Below are 24,477 nucleotides of genomic sequence, written 5' to 3'. Positions count from 1 at the left end.
ATTATAATTTCATTCCAATTGTAATTATTTTAACTCAATAACAAACACCCTTCCCACAACTATTATACATCTAATAAAAAATCAATTAGCTTATTGCCTGCCTTTGACAATGACACTGAATCATCTTTCAGCACCATAGACAGCACCAATGAGTGCACTGTAAAAAGTCCATCAGTTTATGAAGATAAAGATATGGGAATGTTCTCTGTCAGACTTGATGAACGCTTCCCGCACTGTTGTCAGGCAAATCCACCATTTTATTTATTAATGCTGATAAACCTAAAATTATAGCAGCAAATATAAAAATATATGAGAAAGCCATCTGCTAGAACAAAATGAATTACAGCTGAAAGCTTTAAGGATAAGACAATACCTTTTCAAAGGATCTTCTTTGATAAAAGGTAAAAGACATTTGATTCAATTTTTTTGGCGATGTCGCATAGTGGATAAAAAAACATAATTGAAAGCCGATATTTATAATGGGTGAAATAGCCCTCATAATACATTTATATATGCAAGTGCTATTGTAGCCAACCAAATGCGAGTATCTCAGACTGTCCCGCATTTGCTACCCATTGTATTATGCAAAACTATCCTTTTAACATTGTCCAAAGTTTCCTCCTCACTTGTTCCTCTTGTAGATTTTCTTGGCAAAGTTGAGGAACACAGCGTGAGGAAGGTTCTGAGCATGCCTCGCAATGAGTTTCTGCAACCGCTGGTAGCTTTCCTCTTCATACTTGTGATAAAGGCTGGGCATCTGTAGGGCGTTGTACAACGCTTTCACTTTTTCCACGCTTCCCTCGTCGTGGCGCCCGTAACACAACTGAGGGGGAAGAATAGTGGTGATTTTTAGCCCAGAGAGTCATCTTAGCTAGCATTTGTTTAGTGATGAGTCATTTCTGCTTGGTTAATGACCAATTGTATTTTTTTTTTTAAATCCTCAGAAACATGCTCCCATTTTATGGAGCAGGCTTTCCAAACAGGTAAACCCATTGCCAAGATGGAGTATTACAAGTAAAGAAACAATCTTATTAATGTTTGTTTAATGCTGTTTGTTAGCCCACCTCTAATTCTGCTCTCTGTTCGGGAGTCATAACCTCCATTGCCGTGACGACAAGCCAACTGCACTTGTTATCTTGGATATCAGTACCGACCTTTCCCGTCACAGCAGGATCTCCATAACAATCCAGGTAATCGTCCTGTGACAGAAGCACGATGTTTGTGTCTCGGTTAAATGAGATCTAACGCAATTAAACTCACCTGAATTTGGAAGAACTCCCCCATTTCAAGTAAGATGAGTTTGGCGTTCATGTGCTCCTTTTCATCTTCAATTCCAGCCTATCAAAAAAGGATTTAAAGAGATTTTAACATGAGTTGGGATGTTTCTCAAACCAACTAAGTGCTGTGCTTACCATGTACATTGCTGCTGCCACTGGCAAGTAGAAAGAGTAGAAAGCTGTCTTATATTTCACAATAGCTTTGTACCTGGAAAGAGAGAGGGAAAGAAAATGATTAAAACTTCTGTAATATCTGGGTTTTTTTTATTTTTAGATGTGTAATTCACTCGACATGCCTCTCCATGGTGAATCTGTTGAGGTCAATGTGACCTGGGGGTGCTGTCATGAGGTCCAGAGCCTGGCCCAGTTCAGTTTGGAAGGAGGTCTGCAACAAAGAGACATGGTTAAACATTTTAAAGCCGAACCGCTAACCAAAACACCAACATGCATCTTTTCCATTTCATTAAATATAAAACCCATAAATACCTCATTGAATAGTTCTAGCAGGTGTACATAGTAAGGCTGATTCCTGCAGTGTCTGCGAAGCAGCCTGTAAATGGTGCTCTCCAAAAGGAAGGCATCATTTATGGCCTCTAATCCAATGCTCTCCTTAGAAATAAAAAGCAAAAAAAAATCATGAGGAAAAAACACGAAACAACTCCATGAAAATGACAATTCTTCAAAACAGGCCTAACCTTCTTATACCAGCAGGGCTGACCTCTTCGGGTAACTGATGCATCCATAATGTCATCGGCGACAAGGAAGAAGGCCTGAAGCTTCAAAAAACAAGGTAGTGTAAGGTATATGGAAAATATTTATCAAATTAATGTTGTTACTAGCATGAATGGATCATTCTCAAGTCACAAAAAGGGAACCAAATGCGAATGAGTACTGCACAATATTTTCGACCCAACTTACCAATTCAATACACCATCCGACCACTAGAGCTCGCTGCACGTTTTCCTGCGTGAGCCGAGCCGAGGGTACAAGTTCCCGCAAGGAACCAATCACCGAAAGGCCACGGTTCCTTTTACCTCCGGGGACATTGTAGATCAAAACCTGCCCACATAATGACACGACAAACTCATCAAATTATTCAAGTGAGTGTTTATCATTTAGTTGTCAAGTCACCTCTTTGAGCCGGTTTAGGGCGTCGTGGAGAACTGGGTCGGTGAGATCCTTCTCCGTTAGCTCCTGCACCAACTCCTCGAAGTGGGCGTCGAATTGCCCAGGGTCCGATAGCAGTGCCTTCTTGCTTTTCGATCCGTTGCATGTGCTGTCTCCCTGGGTAGACGACAGCAGACACGCTGGGTGTTGTTGTAACTTGATCAAAGTAGCGGGTGGACGGGTTATTCGAACCATTCTTGGGACATTCATGGGCAATCGGAAAAGGTTTTTCATCCCTAAAAAAAAAAAACACGAGTGCGCCTCTTCTTCCCCAATGAGAAATCTAACAAGGCATTGACAATCGTACTTAAACTCGTGAAAATGTGTCTTGTTGAATTGCGAAATTATTTTAGTTAGCGATGCACACTTACTATGCGAACAAAAAGAGCAAGCGTAAAGCTAAATTGCTATTATTAGCCCGTGTTTACATGTCACACGTAGCGTTGGCTGACGCTCGCTAGCATCGTTTACTTTTAAGATGCCGGTCAGTATGACGAATTTTACTCATAATTTTCAATCTGATTTATAATTCATGCGCGCCATATACGTACCATTCTTAATTTATCGTTGTAACGTAAACCCCGGCAAAGTTAGAGTCCTGTTGGTTGTTTTAATTTGTAACCAAACCAAGGATCGTGAACGTCTCTTGTAACCAGGATGTGTAGATTGTAGTTCCTATGGAATATTGCGCTCGTTTTATTTGGATGATGCTGAACTAAGATTCCCACAACACCTTGCGCCCGGTTAAGATAGGCGGGGATAAGAAAGGCTCGATTTGACACTTTAGCTTTTCATTGGCTACTTACATCGAACCAGGATGGGCTTTTACGTTCCCCGGCCAATAGAAATGAAAGAGGGCGGAGTTTCAGGTGGAGTGTGTAGACTTCAAACCAATAGGATTTTTCATTGATGGTTTTACTTGAGAGGCCACAAAAACTAACAAGAAAAGTACAGAAAATGTGATAATTAAAATGCAAGCCTTCTGATTCTTCTGCTCTTTAAGATTCTAACATCTTAGTTGTATTTTTTCCCTAGCTACACGCTATATGTTTTAATACACAACTTTGTTCCAAACAGTTCAAGTGGACTCCAGAAATAGGTATCATATTTACATACAATTTATTCAGGTTTTAAGCCTGCCATACAGATAAACATTTCTTTAAATAAATAATGCAAGACTGGAGGAGGTAGAAACACATCTCACTGGAGAGTGCCATAATGTGTGTGTGTGTGTGTGTGTGTGTGTGTGTGTGTGTGTGTGTGTGTGTGTGTGTGTGTTAACATTTCAGGGATCCATTTCATGTGTATGCAAAAATACCCTTTTGCTTAGGTTATCATTATAACAAGTAAAATTATTACAAGCAAAATGCAGTACCCTTACCATGACCCAGGACCGTAGTATTCTTACAAATTTGTACATTTATTGCAAGAGACTCTTCACCAGAGTTATGGTGCATTGAACACCTCATCCGACAAGATTTGAGGGCTGAAGCCCCACTCAGATATGCTTGATGCGCAAGGACCTATTGCACACTAATGTGCTGCATATGCATATCTTGTAACACTTTTTAAACACATCAAATATCACTTCATCTATGTTGTGTGTCTGTGTGCGTGTGTAGGGGGTAGCTAAACACGTGCAAAAGAAAGACATTTCTGATGTTTTGAGGTTTTCAAAAAACATGCACATTAAACCACGTCTTCAAGTAGCCCAATCATGGAGAATACAAGACGTGCATTCATATTATTTTTACGGTTGTGAAGAATTGTGAAAACAAGAAAAATGGGAATGTTGGCTTATTTTATATTACACAAGGCTAAATATACTTGGTCTGTCTCTGTCAATTTGCTGCTGCAAAGGCAGCAATTAAATGGAAAGCAGTTCTCGCTTAGCACTGTTTAGATTAGGCCGCATCTTGTCTGGTAATAAGAATGCTGTACAGCACCTATTGAAGAAGGCCATAGGATTTTGGAGTAGAAGGGGGCTTCAAATGTGTTGGTATTCAATACTTGATCATCTTCCCTAACTTTCTTCTCTTTACAGCGCAGACTCCGAGTAAAGAACTCCTGACGAGCCATGCTGCAGGTGAGGAGACACTAATCGGCGTGGGGATACAGATGACGAAGAGTTTAAATCCCCGCAGCTACGTAGGTGGATGCCTTCTGGGGCGCGGCCGCTGTGGCTTCGGTTGTGTCGGCTGTCACTGTGGGAGTGATGGTGAGTGCGCTGGTGGGATTGGTGGTAGGGTGGTCCTCGATTGGTGCTCCATGGGGCTCGCCAAACCTTGACATGTTTTGATTTTATATGAAACACGTGCATTATGATTAACCTCACCTCAATAGAGAACATATATATATATATATATATATATATATATATATATATATATATATATATATATATATATATATATATATATATATATATATATATATATATATATATATATATATATATATATATATATATATATATATATATATATATATATATATATATATATATATATATATATATATATATATATATATATATATATATATATACCCATAGTATAGTATATTGTAAAAATATATATATTTTAGAATAAATAATAAACATAATAAAGGATGTATTATGTATTGGGGTACATAGAATAGTCAAAATGAATGAATCCACGGCAGAATAGATAAGCATAGACAAGCAAGTATCTTTCACATAAATAGACTATATTTGTGTGTTATAGTGTAAGATGTAACCGGGAGACATACTTGTTCCAAAGACAGATGGTTGGTGACAGTGCCCTCAGCACCTGTCCTCCTTTTCGGTACCTGTCCTGCACTCCCAGCATGCTCAGAGGCGGGCGCCAGGTTGCGTTTGGAGCGCTGCAGGAAGCGAGCCACCAAAACCCGGGTCACCTTGATACACACAGGTTACAAGTTCAGCATGAAAATATAAATATTTAGACTATGATGCAGCAACTTTACTGTATAAATCAGTAACTTTAAATGCCTCTGCATTCTATATGTACTCCAATCATATGCCATTGACTACTTTTATGGTGATAGTTTAACCCTGAAACAGTTATTCATTCATCTTGTGAACAGCTCATCCTAACAACTGTGGCAGGGGGTGCTGGAGCCTATCTTACGCCAGCCAATCATAGGAGATGGATATCCATCCATGGTTACAGTCATGCTTAGGGGCAATTTAGAGTGTTCAACTCAACTTATATTTGTAATGGTTAATTGCATTTTAAGAACCTGAATAATCAAAGGTTAGACCGAATACAGCCAATAGGAATACATGTATGGCATGGATATGTACTATGTATGTAGAAGAATCGTTGCAGACAAACCTTGAGGTCTCCAAGGGAGCGGTGGTATTCTCTAGGTATAGGTAGAGGGGACACCGGAGCTTTGGAGGGAACTTGCACCCCTGGATCTGTGGGTTTCATACTGCCTTTTGTTGGCAAAGCAGTAGCTGGTGGCAAAGATGTACGCGGAAGCAGTAGCGCCTCAGGGGATGGACCTAAGGAGAATGTATTTTCCTATTAATTGTCAAAATTCCCTTATAATTTTTGCTATTTTTATTAAATAGCAGGACCTTATGGTACATTATGTAATTGTAAAGGCATTTTGATTCATCATTAAAGAAACATTACCTATATCTGGAGAAGCTTTGCTGCAACCAAAGCGCAGGTCAACTGGTGGAGAAATGGCAAAAAGACACATTTTCAAAAACAAATCTGGTTCATATTGAATTTTTTTTTAACTTTTCTTCTTCCATCTATTTGGGATTTAAACTATGAACTTAAATGGACAAACATCATTCATATTCACATTTAAAAAAAGGAAGCAAACTTTTATTTGTGTAACTCTATGAATTTTGCCATTTAAGTTACTATTTGAACTCCTATGAACCATATTTTGCCATATAATTTAGTATTTTAACTCCCAAATAGACAGGGGTACAACTACTATACTACAAATGCTTCATGCGAGTTGAATTATTTTTGTGAGTCTAAAATTATGGGCACCTGATTGGATTGATTAAAAAAACAAATCTTTTAAAACAATCAAACAAAATTTAAAAATTGCTGGACAACCCTAATTGAAATGTTGAGTATCTTAGAAGCACCCTGCCTTAATTACCTAATCCTGAAGTGGAGTTGAGTGCTGGTTCACTGCGTGATCTCGTAATGCGTCGGAGGCCTTCATTGTCATTTCGATTCCTCGCGGCTCGTCGTCGCAAGTACAGCGGTTGGCGATGTGGAGGAGCTTCACCACTGCTCTCGGTCAGAGGAAGAGAGGAGTCATGGGGAGTTGCTTGCCGTAAAGGAGTAGAGGGGCGAACTCGGATATTTGGCACGGAGGCCTGCTGTTGCGAGGTGGACCCCCCTTTGGACTCCAACTGGGAACAGCTTCTAGTAAGCGTGGCCTGGCGCCGCAACAGGGGGGACCTGGAAAGTCAAAAAGATGCAAATTACTGCAAAAAACACTACTTTTGGACTTTAAATGACCATTTTTAAGACATTTGAGGGCTTGGTCTCTGAATGTAAATGATGTGATTTAATGTTGTTGTTAGGCCAAAACCTTTGTATGAATATATGAGTTTGAATACAGCTTTGTATTTTGATGAAAATAAATAAGTCAATGTATATAATACAACATTTGATTACCTGTATATGGTGGTTGCAGTGCTGGGTGAAGAGCAAGAGTTGGACCGCTCTCCTCTGAGGAAACGTCTGGCCTTGGGTCCTCCAGCCAGAGGACTCTCGGGTGTCTGCGACCGAGGACCACGGAGACTGATGCGCTCCGTTCCTCCATCCAGACCATCGCTCACTTCGCTGACAGTCCGGCTAATTCTACTGCCTTGGATCCTGAGCGCCACCTCTAGCAAAATAGAATCTTCGGACGGGGACGAGTCATCTGGAATGTCCACAATCTCTGACATGAGAAGAGATCCACTGTCCATTGAGACTAAATGCAAGAAAAAAGGATCAATATACGTAAGAAAACAGCTTCCCTTAATTTTATCAATGATGTTTGAAACCTCTGTGCAAAGATTTAATGCCAGGGAAATAGCTTTGATTGTTTTGCTTTACTATTTCATTTTACTGCAGGGAAACATAAATGCTCAAGTATTTTACACCACTAAGGTGTAGCAGTAAGAGAACTGGATCAATAGCCCTGTAACAGTGATAGTTATAGCATGAGAGACACTTATTTAGCTTAGTGATGTTTCAGCTGTTTTTGAACACTATAATGTTAGGGGATTAACAAATTGATTAACACATTTTTAAATCAATAATAGGTATTTTTCAGATTTTTGTAAACTGAAAACCAAACGACGCTAGATTACATTAAATTAACTAAAACAATTGATTTTGCCCGCTTGAGACGATGCAGCAGCATTCAATTGACCAACATGTAACAATCAATAAATTCCAATTCTAATTTCTTACCTTCTCCACTGAATGCTGTAGAGGTGGCACGCTCTCCCGACAGCTCAGCGCCATGTTGGTCGAACATAGTTGCCTAGATAGACACAAAAGGTTCTAAAATGTCACGGGAAGCAGCACCATAGCAACACATATAAACTACAATGAAGCCCTGCTTGATTCCACTTGGGCATCAGCATAATGACCTTTCCACACAATCTTTTGAGGTCTGCATCCAGTTATCAGATAAAAACAGTGTAATGTGGCATGTAAAAGTCAGTAAGACTTGTTCCCTATTATGTGAATAATTGCTAGGGCCTACTGTTTAGACAAATAGTTATGACATCATCGATATTAATACAATTCTCACTTGACTGGCAGCTCGTTCCCCCATCACTGCTTCATATGGAGGAGGACAGTCAGTTGGGTAGAGTGGAATGGGGCTTTCCATAGAGCCATTGTAGGTAATACTGTGGATAAAAGAAAATAATCGATTATGACAATATTTAGTATATTATGTAGTAGATATACTCAACATCCAGAACATTCTGGATAGATGTACAAAGAAAGGATTGGTTTATGTTATGATTATTACCTCTGGGCATCTGTTTCTGAGCTGCAGGTGTATTCAGGAGGATAGTAAGGAGGTGGCGGAATCGGTGGAACAAACTCCTCAAAGTCCATGATGTTTGTAAGGAAGGCGTCTTGAGGAGTGGTGCATTCCGGGTTGACTGAACGGGAACGATGAGGTGCCAGCTAGGTGGAATAGTGCAAGTCAGCTTGTTCCAGAGGTACACAGCACAATACACAACTTATCATTTAGCCAAACTGAGATTTTTTTTGTGGAGTCCTAGGGTTCATTGATCCATGGCTAACATTAATTGTGCCGTAGATGTAGAAAAAATGCATGTTTTTCTAATCTGGCGGAAAAATGACTGGTGAAAAATGTTTGTGCGTATACTAACCAGATGCACAAGGTCCAGGGAGAAAATGTGGATGCTACAAGTAACTGTGGACAGCGTACAGATGATGGTGGACAGAATACTCAGACCACAGGCACTAAACAACAAGTCCTGAAAAACAATATAAAAGATTTAACATGTTGAAAACACTAATCTCTTTTCTTTCCTTACTTTCAGCTGATGCCTAATGGAGTGGCAATCCGAATTAAGATTGAGGACCAGAGTTCCATCCTCTTTGCTGGAGCAGGATTCGGTGGGTGCACAACATACGCATCGGCCATTCTCCACCTACACACAGAAAAAGTGTGAAATCAGCCACTGCAGAACTAGTTTGCTCAACTCCAATCTATTCCTGGAGTTATCCATTGCACATATGTTTTGAAGGGCACTTTAATCGCACAAGGCTTGAGCTAACGGGGTTTGTACCTGACAAGTGAGCATGGATTTGACCATCTGTGCGTTTTGACAGGAGAGCATGGAGCCCGCAAGACTGAGGATCACACACACTGCGGACAGCAGCATGAACAGAGACACCTGTGGAGGGATACGTGACCCAATATGTTTATTCTTCTGACAAAGAGCTACTGCTTTATACGGTAATCTACGACACTCATGATTCGAGATAGAAAATTCAATCAAGACACCCAGAAATCGTAATACGTGGATCGTAATACCAGCTCTTCTTCATTTTTTTAATTCATTAGAGTAATTATAATTCCACTATAAAATTCCAGTACACACATCCACTTATATTGCTACTTCAATAACTAAAATGTATCCATGCTGGTACTTTTCCAGCCCAACCAAGAAGCAATGTGTAAAAGTACATTATTCTCTGGAGTTTATTGTTAATGTATTTTCCAATTTAGTAGGGTTAATAAGTGGCTACATTTGGGTGACAATTGCTTTCAGCTTTTGGACATTATTATCAATCTTAATGACATAAGAATAGTCTGTTGTGTCTGTTTCACAAGTGTATAGTGTAGGTGTGTCAAATCCAGTACTGAAAAGTAGGCATTTCATTATTTATTTTATACACTGCTTCAAAATAGATTGATTATACTGAAAATAAATGCTGAGCTTTTTCTGGGCAAAAACAATACACGAGGTGAGTTTGTCAGAGAAAAATAGACCATCTCGAAGATGCATTGTGACTCTAGGGTCCCTTCATAACTTATATATGCAATAGATACTAGTACAGCTGATGCAGCAAAAAAAATAAATCCAATCTTTTGTCCTGTTTGGTTTGCTGTTCTTTTTAGGTCAATGCAGCACAGTTATTCCAAATTCAAAGTATTGTTAACACAGCAACAAAAGCTCATGTTTTTCCAGAGCTCACCAGTTTCCAGACTGGTGTAACTTTGCAAATATATAAGCCATATTTAAAGGAATCTATCAATAATTCATAACTACAAGAAGATCCATCTGCAAGGCTTTGCCAGATTGATTAATAATACAAGACCACTCGTGTGGACTGTCACATTTAATTGCTGTTTACGTAGTCTATAAAAAAAAAAGTGCATTTGCATGACATATTTTAGAAGGACTAAGTGCCCTCCCTGTTGGTTATTTTATTGTCACTTCCCTTCTGTCCCTATCATCTATATTTGCTAATGTAATAAAACACCTTTCCACTTTTTTGTCACTTTCACGTGCATGGACAATTATTACAAGTCTTAAATGAACACAACATGGTTGCTTTTGCAGAGAAAGATGAAAAAACACAAAGCTAAGAATTTAACCAATAAATCAAAATAATGAATTAGAGTGTACTCCATTGTAGAAAAAGAAAATAGTCATACCACAAGTGTTAAAGGTCTCCTCCATGAGATAATGCCAACAATCCCAGATGCCACCACCTACAAACAAAAGACACAGGCTGAGTAATAGGAATACCCCAATGAATGAATGAATGAGCCAATCACATTCAACTGCATGATAAATGGGAGTATTTGTAGGCAGACATCTACATGGCATTATTATAACCCTCTAAATAACCAGATATTGATCACAATAATGTAGCAACACACATGCAGACTAATAATATAACAATCAAGGCGTATATTCTTTATCCTCACTAAGTTACGTTTGTCAAAATCCTTTAACCTGTCTGCAGGACTGTATTATACTGATCCTCTTTTACAGGTTACATATATCAGAAGAACACAGCAATGTGATTGACCAGGTAATAAATTATTTCATATTGTTGTTGTAAAATATGATTGATAAGCTGATGTTTTGAACCTTCTTGAGTGTTGTTTTCTCCTGATAAAAACACTGGGAAATGTTGTTTTACTATTGCTGCTATGGGAGACTGGAAAGGATTACTACATGTCCACTACTGTACTTTGAGTTACAAGTGTGGTCATAAATAAACCATTTCTTTCATGGCACGACAGTTTGAACACTTTAACATAGAAAGGTGCAGTGTAGCGAATAATACAGTGTTGATGTACTTACAAAAAATCCAGCCCAGAAGGGACAGGACTGCCTCACGCGAGCAGACGAGGTGAAGGCCATGCTGGTGAAGGAGAAGGCCAGGACCATGGCGCCCAGACCCAGGTGGCACAGACCCAGGTACAGGAGCAAGCGGGCTCCTCCGGGCCCCCGACCCGAGATTCCCCGACGACTGTCCGACCAACCCCGGGACCCCGAGGCCGATGCCACGCTGCTGGAGTCTGACGGCGAGGGCATGTCGGGACTGTGACGGTAGGCTTCCACTCACGTACAGTTCAAAAAGCCAAGTTCAAGGGAGGCCAAACATTCTCAGCCTGGTCAGCAGAAAGTTGAGAATGAAGCACTCAAACAGCTCATTTCACCATTTCAGCCATGACTCCAAAGTCAATACTGTAGGCAGCAGCTCACAGCATCCTGCAACAAGACTCCTCCGTGTAGCTCATCTCGATGTTTTAACGTTCTTGTCACTATATTTTTTTGCTTCTTTCTCCTATTTCCACTCGGGTACCACAGGCATTGTGGCAAGAAGCCGGCTGCACGTTGTCAAACATCCCAAAAACAAGAAAGACGGTAAGACACACATCCCTTTTCGGCTTTTGGGCCGCTCAGTTGTGTGTGTATGTGTGCCCTCCTCCCCAGTGGAGCATCATCCGACCTTCTTTTTGGACCGCCAAAGGAAAAAAAAATGAAGATATCTCACCTCATCAACAAGAAAAGCTTTCCGTTGAATGTGACAGTGCACCAAGAAGGAATCTGATGAGCCAAAAAGAAGATAGTCCGCCTGGTGTGCCGCCTCTATTTCTCCCCGCAGTCACGCGGGCATCACATCCACTCGCCCCGGACGTTATGCTCACTGAGCCCTCATTCTCCATCCACGAGTTCCACATTCAACAAAAACGCCGCATTTCAAACGACCAGTTTAAGTCCGTTTATTCTAATGCCTTTGTGTGTTTTCCTTGCTTAGATTTTCCCTGAAAATGGGAAGGCATCGTGCCATTTGCAAGCCAGAACCTGCCCCAGTGCGTGATGACAAGGCACGTAAAGCGTGCGTGAGATGCGGCAGAGGAGGTGGGTGCTTATGTTTGGAAGGGAGGGAGGGAGCTAGAGAGGTTAGGGAGGACGGGATGGAGCAAGGAAGGATGGAGGAAAGGAGGAGTCAGCCTTAGGTTGCCAGGTAACAAGCTGCAGGACATGCAAAACAAAGACAAGTGAAATAACTATATATATTGATCAATGGATTTTTATTCATTTATTTGTGTGTGTTTACAAACCACAACACAGAGGAATGTCTTTAGTTTTTAATTATCACAAATGTGACCACAAACCAAATACAAAGATAGTGGCAGAGCGAGATGCAGGACACGTGTTTTTCGCTGGGGGAAAATGGTCAGCTGTTGTCCTCACAGCACTTTTTACTCAGTGAATTATAGCTAAAAAATTTAAAAAAATCATACAAATTTCACATTTTAAACATTCACTTGCTTCCTCCATTATTCATCGCTTCAAATCTTCTATATTGCACTTATGACTGCCTCAAACTACCACTTACTCCATCTTTCCATATAACAATAACTTCCCACCATTGCATTTACTTTCAGGATATATTTTATGTTCCCCGTGTACTTCTTTTGCGTGATCTTAGACATTCAACAAATTGATTGAAATGCTGAAGAGTAACAGGCAATTGAACATGTTGACAAGTTGAAAATCCATTCTCTTTTTCATAAAAATGACACAATCATAACCCCACTTGTGCTCTATTTTAGGATTTAGAGAATGTTTACACTTATTGCACTGACCACAAGTAGAAATGTTTGGAATGAATTGAAAAGGCTTTTTAAAAAGCCAATGAAATGAATTGCCACTTACTCATGAAAAAAATGGAATATATTGCAATAGTTTAGAAAAAGTACAAAAAGTCAAAGCCATGTAAACCAACAGATGGTAACATGATACAGGCTGTGTTTATCTTGTTCATACTGATGCATTCTTTTATGTTCAAGGACAACTGCCGGAGTGTATCTTTGTCTTGATGCCTAGAGAAGAGTACATTTGGAGTTCTTTTTCTGTGTACTGCTGGTGATCTTCACTTCCCGACCCGTGGAACCCTTAAAAATAAGAGAGAAAACAGGACATTCCGTAAGTATTTGGACCTGTTCCAATTTTTTCTTTCTTTTCTAAAGCTCTGTCCACACAAAAACTCTCAAAAACTAGGACCAAGAAAAACAGGTTGAATAGGCTGTCAAGTATGTTAAGCTAACACATTGATGGTTATTCTGCTAACAGCATAAATGATATATTAATGTAGGTAATATTTACTTTTGGTCATGTTGGTTAGTTTGCAATTTGTAATGTAAAAACTCTCTTTTCTAAATTTGAATTAAAAAAAAAGTCACTTAACTCTAAAATACCACTCTAAAGGTTGCCCTATAATTTTTGACTTACTGGTTTCTTGCTGGATTTGTGAAGGATGTCTCTGGCCAATGACAGAAAAGACTATAAAATACAAATACAGACAGACAAAAGTTGAATTTTAATGTCTTAAAAGATAAAGTTCAGTATAGTTTAATATTTGTAGCATTGTAGTTTACTTACCTCCTCAACATTAATACTGGACTTGGCGCTGGTTTCAAAGAACTTGATGCCATGATCCTTAGCCAGCTGTAAACAACAAGCACGGCAACATAATTACATACTGCCAGGATATAGATCCTAATCACTTCCTGTTTCTTATCTCAAGTAAATAGCATGCTGAGCAACCAATTGCATGCACCTCGCAGATATTTCTTCCTGGTGAGCATCACTGTCGAATAATACTTGCTTGTATGGAAAAATCTTTGAGGAAAAAAAAGTAACGACATATTTCCATTAAGATCATCTCACCTTTTCTCCTGTCTCCTTGGTAACTTTCCGCTTTGCCTCAATGTCACACTTATTACCGAGCAACATTCGACTCACTCCCGCTGATGCATTCTGGGAAAAAAAGGGGTGAAATGGATTGATGAGGTTGAGTTGAAGGAATACGTTAAAGTGAAAAACAGACCAGATTGCAAGCCAACAAGCAAACAAGATGATGGATGTTGGAAAGGACAATCACAGTTTTTTTTTGTTCTATAGCTCCACACATTGCTAATATTTGATAAAAGGACCATCACATGCAATGCTTAGCAAATGATTGGATCGCTTGACTGAAGGTCATAAAGCACTTCAACATGGACAGTATCTATTTCAGTAAACTGAATAGTCCTACCTTCATTTTTTTTCTTCTTTTTTTACCCTAGGCATTTCACCAAGAGGAATTATTTTGTTTGGGTAAAGTGTTTCTAAAACAGTCAGGGAGTATGTGACGAGATTAAAGACAAACTTGTGACTAAAATTTAGATGTAACTCACTGAGAGCCCTGTTCATGAACGTTTACTGCTAAAAAAAAAATAGCCTCACTTGTTTGATACTCTTCATCCAATTCTGGATGTTTTCGAAGGACTTCTCATCTGTGATGTCGTACACAAGAATGATGCCCTGAAGGCAAAAAAAAAAAAGATGTCAGATACTATGTATGGGACAAAGACAAATGCCTGATCCTTCAAGGCTTACCATGGCTCCTCTGTAATAAGCTGTGGTGATGGTCTTGAACCTTTCTTGGCCCGCGGTGTCCCTGCATGAGGCAAAAACGGGTCAAAACAGAGTGGACAGAAGGCAGGAGGACTGCACTTTTCATCCACAGGGTGCATTATTAAAATGTTGGCAGGAAAGAAAATGGCTGTCGTCAGCTTGCCAAGAATGTGTGCAGACACAAGCAATGAATCTGACTTGAAGTGACAACCCAGAGAGCTAAAGGCAGGAAAGTCATCATCAAGAACGGTAGAACCTTTGAGATTTTACACCTATTTCTCAAGTAGTGATCAACAAAGATGGGGTTTACAGGAATAATGACCGTTATTAGTAGGGAGAGGAGGCCGATAACCGATATTCATTTGCAGTAAAAGTGTAAAAAATAATAATAATAATCTGAGTGTCTATGACTGACTGGCAACCAGTTTTGGGTGTAGTCTGTCTTTTGCCCAAATTAATAAATATGCATATCACTAGTAGACAGCCACTCCATTTGACCTGAGGTGGCGAATGAATGAATTAATAAGAGCTAATGCAGGGGTCGGGAACCTTTTTGACAAAGAGAGCCATAAACAATTCAACTTTTCAAACATTATTCCCTGAGAGCCATACTCAGAATTTAAAAGTAAAAATACATGAAAATGTGAGCATTTATTATTCATTTCATCACTTTGAAAGTAAATAAAAGTCTAAAGTGTTTTGAGAAGATTATTTCAATGTTGCCAATAAATGAGAGTATCCATGCAGAAGAGTCTAATGAAGAAAAAATATGATTTAAAAAGGCAGAGAGCCATATGCACCCATCAAAAGAGCCACATATGGCTCCCGAGCCATAGGTTCCCTAACCCTGAGCTAATGTGTTAATACCACAATGTCACAGAATACAAATACTTTTTGAAATTGCTATGGTAAACATTATTGATATTTCGGGCAACTTCCTTTTTCCCCCTCACCAGCATTTTCTAAATAAAATGTATACTTTTCCTCCACTTCTCCTTTACAATTTGTCATTGAATGTGTATTCATAAAGTGTAACTGGGTTATTATATCTTACCATACTTGCAGTTTGACTTTCTTGCCATCCACTTCAATGGTTTTAACTTTAAAGTCGATGCCTGTGGAGATGACAGTAGGAGTTAGGGGGCGATGGGGTTTGGATGGGAGTTGGATAGAGGGCGTGGGGGGTCAGATCAGGATTTAAATACCTTGCAATTGAACTCTCAAAGCATACATACATCTTATATTTAGGTCACAGATCGCTGGGTGTCGGCTGATTCATAATCACAAGCAGAGATGGTCAGAAAGATAGAAAGGAATGAATGTGGGTGGAAGAATGAGGTATGCACTCTGTGTGTGTGTGTGTGTGTGTGTGTGTGTGTGTGTGTGTGTGTGTGTGTGTGTGTGTGTGTGTGTGTGCGCGCGCGCGCGCGCTTACATTTTCTAAAGAGAAGAACAAAGTGTGAAAAAGATGGCAAAAAAAGCCAAAGACCAGTCCAGACAGGAAAATAAAGTCAAAATCAAGGGGTAGTTGTGAGTAATAACGAAAAATGTATTCAGAAATCCTACCAATAGTTGAGATGTAGGTGGAGTTGAAATTGTCCTCTGCGAAACGAATGATCAGACATGTTTTGCCGACACCACTGTCCCCGATGAGCAGCAATTTGAAAAGAAAATCATACTTTTTCGCCATAATTTAGCAATACTACTCCAAAGTCAAAAGAATTCCTTCGTCTATTTGCTTGAAAAAGTTTCCCAAACTTCACACCGGTAAGCTCGGATCCTCCCTCAATAGCGCTCTTTCTCTCCCGTTTAAGTTGACCTGCGTTGTTGACCACAACCCCACATACAAAAATCCTATTTCTTCAAGTAAAAATATCTTTTGGGTCCATTTACAAATACAACGGAGCGTCTACGTGGGTTTTTCCTCCTTCCCCACTACAAAAAAATCGCCCCAGAGGAGATTACGTAGTTAGAGAGTTTGGTGGAAGTAGCTCTTGGACATGCATTACTTCAAAATTACAGTAGATGGCACAATTTCATAGTCTACTAACGTCAACATGAATTCACCGGCTTTGACAAGTTTATCAAAATTAACCTTTTCAAGGAAAGTGATCAATACAGTGTTCCAAATTCATTATTATCTGATCTTATTTACTGGCCAGGACATGTTTTGTGGTAGTTATTAAAACAAATACATTGAAATTGAAATTATCTTCGATTGATGGCAACAGACTTATAATCAATTTCCACTGGGAGAGATTCAACTTCGAAAGAAAAGTTATTAAAAACTTTATTATGGTGGGTGTGAATCAGATTTCTTTTATTTTATATATTTATTGATACCACAAAATCTACTTCCGCTGCGGTCACGTGATCCATGCGTCTACATCCGGCTAGAATACTGCAACTCAGAACCAGTCCAGACATGGCCGTAAGTATTGTCGATTCATTTTGCTGGCCATCCGTCATTTAGAGGTTTTTTAAATTTGTAGGATTTGTCTGAATATGCGCCCTTTTTATCGTTAGTTTGGTGACTCCAAGTATACGCGTGTAATGTGGAAATGATGAACTTCGAAAGACAAAGTGGTGAGACACGTGGTATGCAAAAGCCACCCCTGATCTCGATAGATTTTTTTCGCTTTGAGACCCATTTATTGTTAACGCAGCATTGATTTCGGCCCTCGTATCAAGTGGAGTTAATTTCTAACAAAATTAAAGTTTAGTATCCATAATTCGATGTTAGAAAATTATTCATAAAAATTGATAGCTCATGAGATTTTTTGGTGACGATTTTATTAGCTGGTCGTTCACGTCGCTTCACAATTTACTGCAGTTAATTAATATTCACCATTTAACAATAATAAAAATATGTTTCCCTTGCAGCTTGCAAAAGATCTGCTGCTTCCCTCTGAAGAGGAGAGAAGGAGACACAAGAAGAAACGTCTCGTCCAGAGTCCCTATTCCTATTTTGATTGATGTCAAATGCCCAGGTATGTGTGTGTTAATACCCGGTACGTTTACTGTATCACACTGACAATCGCTACTATTGACTAATATGTGTTCCTGTAAAATATATTTGATCAACCATTCTGTATGGATACCTTGCCTTAATGTGTTGCCCTATCGCTAACTTTTGTAGTGATTTGGGCGTCAACTGAGGCATACAAGAACTCTTGTGTTTGCCACTGAACGCAGTCTCAAATGACTGCCTTTCATGTGCAGCCACACGCACACTAAGTACCCCTGCCACAGACACAAAATATAATGTAATAAATGTTTGTAATGTTTTCAGGTTGTTACAAGATCACCACGGTGTTCAGTGATGCTCAGACCGTGGTGTTGTCGGTTGATCTACGGTCCTCTGCCAGCCGATGGGCGGTAAAGCTGGTCTAACAGAAGGTATGCAATACTTTAAGAATCCAGTGTTAGCACAACTGTGCACGTGTAAATTCAAAACAACTAGATTAGAACTTTTAAGCATCAATATACTTATCAAGATATACTTGTTTGCTCAATGGGACTATCCCAAACTGTATTGATGGATATTACAGTGGGAAAAAAGCCTTGCTTATATTATTATTATTGCTATACTATTGATGCTTATATTATTATTATTGCTATACTATTGAATTGAGTTCACCACTAGTATTGGAAGACAACATTTTCTCAGAGATTCCTTGTAAATGCATCTCACAGTGAAGTACCTAGGAAAATACTACTGTGCTGGACATTTTGAAAAATAAAATCTGTGATTCTTCTAATACGTGGTACGTTTACTGTAACACACTAAATCGCTACTATTAACTATTATATACTCATCAAAAATATATTTGCTCAACCTTTCTGTATGAATACCTTGCCTTAATGTGTTGCCCTATCGCTAACTTTTGTAGTGATTTGGGCGTCAACTGAGGCATACAAGAACTCTTGTGGTTGCCACTGAATGAAGTCTGAAATGACTGCCTTTCATGTGCAGCCACACGCACACAAAGCACCCCTCTAACCCACACACAAAATATAATTTAATAAATGTTTGTAATATTTTCAGGTTGTTACAAGATCGCCACAGTGTTCAGTCATGCTCAGACTGTGGTGTTGTGTGTCGCTTGATCTACGGTCCTCTGCCAGCCGACGGGTGGTAAAGCTCGTCTAACAGAAGGTATGCAATACTTTAGGAATCCAGTGTTAGCACAACTGTGCACATGTAAATTCAAAACAACTAGATTAGAACTTTTAAGCATCAATATACTTATCAAGATATACTTGTTTGCTCAATGGGACTATCCCAAACTGTATTGATGGATATTACAGTAGAAAAAAAGCCTTACTTATATTATTATTATTACTATACTATTGAATTGAGTTCACCACCAGTATTGGAAGACAACATTTTCTCAGAGATTCCTTGTAAATGCATCTCAAAGTTAAGTACTTTGAAAAATACTTCAACTGCGCTGGACATTTTGAAAAATAAAATCTGTGATTCTTCTAATACTCGGTATGTTTACTCTATCACACTAACAGTCGCTACTATTGACTTATGTACTCATCCGAAATATATTTGATCAACCTTTCTGTATGGATACCTTGCCTTAATGTGTTGCCCTATCGCTAACTTTTGTAGTGATTTGGGCGTCAACTGAGGCATACAAGAACTCTTGTGGTTGCCACTGAATGCAGTCTCAAATGACTGCCTTTCATGTGCAGCCACATGCACACAAAGCACCCCTCCCACACAGACAAAATCTAATTTAATAAATGTTTATAATGTTTTCAGGTTGTTACAAGATCACCACAGTGTTCAGTGATGCTCAGACTGTGGTGTTGTGTCGGTTGATCTACGGTCCTCTGCCAGCCGATGGGCGGTAAAGCTGGTCTAACAGAAGGTATGCAATACTTTAAGAATCCAGTGTTAGCACAACTGTGCACGTGTAAATTCAAAACTAGATTTGAAATAGATTTGAAATTTTAAGCATCAATATACTTATCAAGATATACTGGTTTGCCAATGGGACTATCCCAAACTATTGATGGATATTACAGTGGAACAAAAGCCTTACTTATATTATTATTATTACTATACTATTGAATTGAGTTCACCACTAGTATTGGAAGACAACATTTTCTCAGAGATTCCTTGTAAATGCATCTCACAGTGAAGTACTTTGAAAAAACTTCAACTGCGCTGGACATTTTGAAAAATAAAATCTGTGATTCTTCTAATACCCGGTACGTTTACTGTATCACACTAACAGTCGCTACTATTGACTTATGTACTCATCCGAAATATATTTGATCAACCTTTCTGTATGGATACCTTGCCTTAATGTGTTGCCCTATCGCTAACATTTGTAGTGATTTGGGCGTCAACTGAGGCATACAATAACTCTAGTGGTTGCCACTGAATGCAGTCTGAAATGACTGCCTTTCATGTGCAGCCACACGCACACAAAGTACCCCTCCCACACACACAAAATATAATTTAATGAATGCTTATCATCTTTTCAGGTTGTTACAAGATCACCACGGTGTTCAGTCATGCTCAGACTGTGGTGTTGTGTGTCGGTTGATCTACGGTCCTCTGCCAGCCCATGGGGGGTAAAGCTCGTCTAACAGAAGGTATGCAATACTTTAAGAATCCAGTGTTAGCACAACTGTGCACGTGTAAATTCAAAACAACTAGATTAGAACTTTTAAGCATCAATGTACTTCTGGAAGCAGTGCAACCAGGGGGAAAAGCAATGAAAGGAAGCTATGACGGCCCTCCATTGATATAAAGTTATCTAATCTAATTTTGCCGTTGCCAATAGAGGTTATCGTAAAGAAATCTGGATTGCAGGAAGGTGCCTTGTATCACTTGACACTGCAAAATAGCGACAGGTCCTTCTTTGTTTTTTCCTAAAGCATCTGGGATCCTTTTGTTCTGTATCTTGCCGTCATGGCAACCTTGGCCTTCTAGAGTCAGCTCCGCTCTTAGTCAGTACTATGGATGCACATGACAAGCCCTCACCCACCTCCGCAGAGCCAGGGGAGTCACACACATGCCCACATTCAAACACTCATTTTATATATAGCAAGCAAAGTCCTTCAGATGTAGAAAGAGACAAAACATCAGACAGAAAGCAAGACAAACAGTGGGAAGGTGGTTGGTTGTGAGTGGGTGGTATGCAGAGGACTCCCAGCTCCTACCAGTGGAAGTGGCATCAGTAGGAGTTCTGTCAGGGGAGCATTTGGTGCATACCTAACTCCCCCGCGGGATGGTTAAAAAACCCATTCGTGTCCGGCCTTTGTGCCCATTCAACTGTCTGAAAAATGGGTCAATTAAACACCTATGCTCCCGCTTATACTACCTACAACCTACATGTCCCCACCGCACGAAGCCGGACAGAGCTCGGAGGGCCGTGGGTTAGTGTGGGAGGTTTGCGTTGCCATGGCGATGATGTTGTAATCGTCTACTCTGATGGTAACCAAAGTGTGTCCCGCTACGGTGAGCAACCGTGGAGCCAAGTGCCTACACTCGAGTGCTGTGCTCATTTCTAGCTACTTGGACAAAGAAGCAGATGGCACTCGCCATAAAAAGAATTCACCTCATTAGACTCATGCACACAGTCACATCCATCGGGGACCAGGGAAAACCTAATCCCTACGATATTGTTGACTAGCTAAATATTAGCCAGCCTGACTGCTGACTGTTGAAAAGTCACTTTGGCCCGTCTGCTGGATGTTGTGTTTACATTTTGTTGTTTTGGGGCTATGCCCAGTATTGTTTGGCACCTGCAGGAAAATAAAAGTGGATTCAGGCAAATTCAAGAACTGCACTGTGAATAAGAGATTATTTTGCTTATTTTATTGTCATTTTAGATGTTATTTGTAAAATGACCAGAAGAGCAAATAGGGAGTTTTTTTTCCAGACCCGTTCTCACATTTATAGTTAATGAAATCCCAAATGGAATCTCTGCATTGTGCACGTCTTTTAAGAGAGATGTCTACATATAAGCATCTCAGTGTGCAGCCATGGACAGAATTCCTAGAAAGAACAACCCTGTCTTTAAGGCCTTTTAATGAGGGTTTCTGCTTCCACAACTGTCATTTTACTTCCTCCTCTTCCTACTTCCTTGACTATTTCTTAAAAAAAAATGACATAGTATAGCATGGCTTTTTTAAAAGACATAGTATAGTAGGCTTTTTTTGCTAAATAAAAAATATGTATTGTATGGCGCAGTGGTGTATAGGTTAACTCATTTGTCTCATAGTATAGTAAGGCTTCCCTGCTTGAAGGGTTCGGTGAAGACACTTTGGGGTAGAGGTTTGTTCACCGGACTCTCATCGGGGAGACCTGGGTTCGATTCCCAGTCTGCACACATTTTCCCTTAGTTGTTTCTGTGTACTTCTTGGAAAGGCACTGAAATGATTACAAAGAAAAGTGTAGTCACTTGGTTGGCGCAGAGGTTAGATCACTGGACTCCCGTCTGGGAGACCTGGGTTCGAATCCCGGTTGAGACACTTTTTCACTTAGTTGTTTCTGTGGAATTGTACTCAACAAAACTCAAATGATTACATTGACAAGTGTAGTCACTTGGTTGGCGCAGTGGTTAGATCACTGGACTCCCGTCTGGGAGACCTGGGTTCGATTCCCGCTGTCGCCCTTTGGCTGATCACCACACCAAGTAGTCTGGAAAATGGAACAAGAAAAAAAAAGAGAAAAACCTTTTTAATTTATATTAAACACTTAGTCATAATTTTCAGTAAAAGGTTATATTCCGAACTGCCTTCGGCAGTTCGGAAGACAGTTGATGGACCTGTCTGTGCGAAAGGCGTTCTCGGGTCGGCCTTCGGCCGACCCTCGACCGCTTGCTTGGTCAGTCAACCGCCGACACCGGGAAGCGAACTCACGTTCTCTCCGTGCAAAGGCGAGTGTGCAACCCACTACACCAACTCGTGCCCCACTTATACATGGGTGTTGAAACGTTTTATCCATGGAAATGGGGTGAAACACTTAGTCATTTTTGGACAAAATGCTTCATCCACCACTGAAGACTTATTCAGTTAAACACTTAGCCATTAGAACTTATTCTTTTAACTGAATGATATTTGGAAAATCTTTGCCTGCACTGGGATTTGAACCCAGGACCACAGGGGTGGTAGACTGATGACTTATCCACTGGGCCATCACCCGGTGAGAGAAAGTGGTAGTACTTATACTTTTACCTCTTTCATTTACCTGAAACACTTAGAAATTTTTGACTAAATGTTTCATCCACCACTGAATACTTATACACTTAGGCATTAGTACTTATTCTCTTAACTGAATAATATTGGGAAAATCTTTGCTTACACTGGGATTTGAACCAACAACCACCGATGTGGGAGACTGATGACTTAACCACTGGGCCACCACTCTGTGAAAGAAGGTAGTAATACTTATATTTTTATCTTATTCCTTTACCTGAATAATATTTGGAAAATCTTTGCAGGCACTGGGATTTGAACCAACAACCACAGATGTGGGAGACTGATGACTTAACCACTGGGCCACCACCCTGTGAAAGAAGGTAGTAATACTTATATTTTTATCTTATTCCTTTACCTGAATAATATTTGGAAAATCTTTGCAGGCACTGGGATTTGAACTCAGGACCACAGAGGTGGCAGACTGATGACTTAACCACTGGGCCACCACCCTGTGAAAGAAGGTAGTAATACTTAAATTTTTATCTTATTCATTTACCTGAATAATATTTGGAAAATTTTTGCAGGCACTGGGATTTGAACCAAGGACCACAGAGGTGAAAGGCTGATGACTTAACCACTGGGCCACCAACCTGTGAGAGTAAGCAGTAGTACTTGTAAATTTGTCTCTTTCATTTAACTGAATAATATTGGGAAAATCTTTGCGTGCACTAGGAATTGAACCCAGCACCGCAGAGGTGGAAGACTGAGGACTTATCCACTGGGCCACCACACCATGAGAGTAGGCATTTACCCTCAATAATATTGGGAAAATCTTTGCAAGCACTTGGATATGAACCCAAGACCAAAGAAGTGGGAAACTGATGACTTATCCACTGGGCCACCTCTCCACAGAATGAAATAGTAGTATTTGTTTTTTTGCCTCTTTTCACTCCCAGAACACACTTATGTACTTTATGGTACCTTTCAGTGGGAAAAGTTAGGTAAGCAGAGCAAACCAGGATTTGAACCCAGGTCCACAGAGGTGGGAGGCCAATGACTTATTCACTGGACCACAGGCTCCCAAAAGTGAGCAGTAGTATTTATTGTTTTGTTTGTGTGAAGTTGCTTAAAACAGGAGTCTTAATATAATGTGCATTTCTGAAGAACATCCTGTCTATAATCTCTGTCTTAATCTCAAGATCTTCCATGATGTCTATAATATCTTCTCAACTCGCCTCTGTGTTCAACTGTTGTATTTTTCCATGTTGCCTATAATCTCAATTTCTGTACTTCTGTATGACATCATGCTGAAATTTAATAAAGGCATCCTTCACCTTGAAAAAAGAAGGGAGTAGGACCGAGCCGGGCGCGAGTTACTACCTCGCGCCTCGACCTCTCTTCCTTAAA

The 24,477-nt window shown here is 39.8% G+C and overlaps 3 protein-coding genes and 1 long non-coding RNA gene across 16 annotated transcripts; 1 reads left to right on the top strand and 3 right to left on the bottom strand.

The window, feature by feature from the left end:
• Positions 1 to 236: 236 nt before the first annotated feature.
• fdps (farnesyl diphosphate synthase (farnesyl pyrophosphate synthetase, dimethylallyltranstransferase, geranyltranstransferase)) lies at positions 237 to 3,155 on the bottom strand. Of its 6 annotated transcripts, none has more exons than XM_077721722.1 (11): positions 2,996 to 3,147; positions 2,637 to 2,680; positions 2,409 to 2,561; positions 2,196 to 2,336; positions 1,973 to 2,053; positions 1,764 to 1,886; positions 1,574 to 1,662; positions 1,413 to 1,485; positions 1,261 to 1,338; positions 1,065 to 1,199; positions 237 to 823 (listed from the first exon to the last, which is right to left on the bottom strand). In XM_077721722.1, exons 2-11 carry the CDS (start codon positions 2,676 to 2,678, stop codon positions 623 to 625), a joined length of 1,116 nt encoding a protein of 371 aa, XP_077577848.1. In that variant the 5' UTR covers positions 2,679 to 2,680; positions 2,996 to 3,147; the 3' UTR covers positions 237 to 622. The 6 variants fall into 6 exon arrangements, with proteins under 6 accessions (XP_077577848.1, XP_077577847.1, XP_077577849.1 ...); XM_077721721.1 differs by having other exon boundaries at positions 2,637 to 2,727; positions 2,996 to 3,119; XM_077721723.1 differs by lacking the exon at positions 2,637 to 2,680 and having other exon boundaries at positions 2,996 to 3,155.
• Positions 2,230 to 24,477, top strand: LOC144199851 (uncharacterized). Of its 8 annotated transcripts, XR_013326991.1 has the most exons (20): positions 2,230 to 2,377; positions 4,489 to 4,662; positions 5,171 to 5,356; positions 7,125 to 8,658; positions 8,836 to 8,923; positions 9,007 to 9,082; positions 9,299 to 9,425; positions 10,975 to 11,538; positions 11,800 to 11,856; positions 11,926 to 12,354; positions 13,290 to 13,425; positions 17,782 to 17,888; positions 18,191 to 18,297; positions 18,947 to 19,057; positions 19,676 to 19,784; positions 20,407 to 20,517; positions 23,373 to 23,450; positions 23,514 to 23,591; positions 23,655 to 23,728; positions 23,803 to 24,477. It is a non-coding gene; the product is annotated as an uncharacterized LOC144199851 (long non-coding RNA). The 8 variants fall into 8 exon arrangements; XR_013326986.1 differs by having other exon boundaries at positions 4,489 to 4,530; positions 4,589 to 4,662; positions 10,975 to 12,354; XR_013326988.1 differs by having other exon boundaries at positions 11,800 to 12,354.
• On the bottom strand, positions 3,673 to 12,348 carry fam189b (family with sequence similarity 189 member B). Its single transcript, XM_077721725.1, has 14 exons — positions 11,290 to 12,348; positions 10,632 to 10,688; positions 9,256 to 9,363; positions 9,001 to 9,117; positions 8,833 to 8,940; positions 8,463 to 8,623; positions 8,238 to 8,337; positions 7,892 to 7,964; positions 7,106 to 7,406; positions 6,579 to 6,886; positions 6,089 to 6,130; positions 5,783 to 5,955; positions 5,196 to 5,342; positions 3,673 to 4,728 (listed from the first exon to the last, which is right to left on the bottom strand). The coding sequence occupies exons 1-14, from the start codon at positions 11,521 to 11,523 to the stop codon at positions 4,483 to 4,485; spliced, it is 2,175 nt and encodes a 724-aa protein (XP_077577851.1). The 5' UTR covers positions 11,524 to 12,348; the 3' UTR covers positions 3,673 to 4,482.
• On the bottom strand, positions 12,509 to 16,884 carry rab13 (RAB13, member RAS oncogene family). The gene is made up of 8 exons (XM_077721724.1): positions 16,465 to 16,884; positions 15,953 to 16,013; positions 14,881 to 14,941; positions 14,728 to 14,805; positions 14,170 to 14,259; positions 13,882 to 13,947; positions 13,732 to 13,782; positions 12,509 to 13,394 (listed from the first exon to the last, which is right to left on the bottom strand). Exons 1-8 carry the CDS (start codon positions 16,586 to 16,588, stop codon positions 13,323 to 13,325), a joined length of 603 nt encoding a protein of 200 aa, XP_077577850.1. The 5' UTR covers positions 16,589 to 16,884; the 3' UTR covers positions 12,509 to 13,322.

The sequence above is a fragment of the Stigmatopora nigra genome, chromosome 7 (genome assembly GCF_051989575.1).
Source record: "Stigmatopora nigra isolate UIUO_SnigA chromosome 7, RoL_Snig_1.1, whole genome shotgun sequence".
NCBI classification, from domain to species: Eukaryota; Metazoa; Chordata; class Actinopteri; order Syngnathiformes; family Syngnathidae; genus Stigmatopora; species Stigmatopora nigra.
This window is presented reverse-complemented; position numbering and strand designations above follow the sequence as displayed.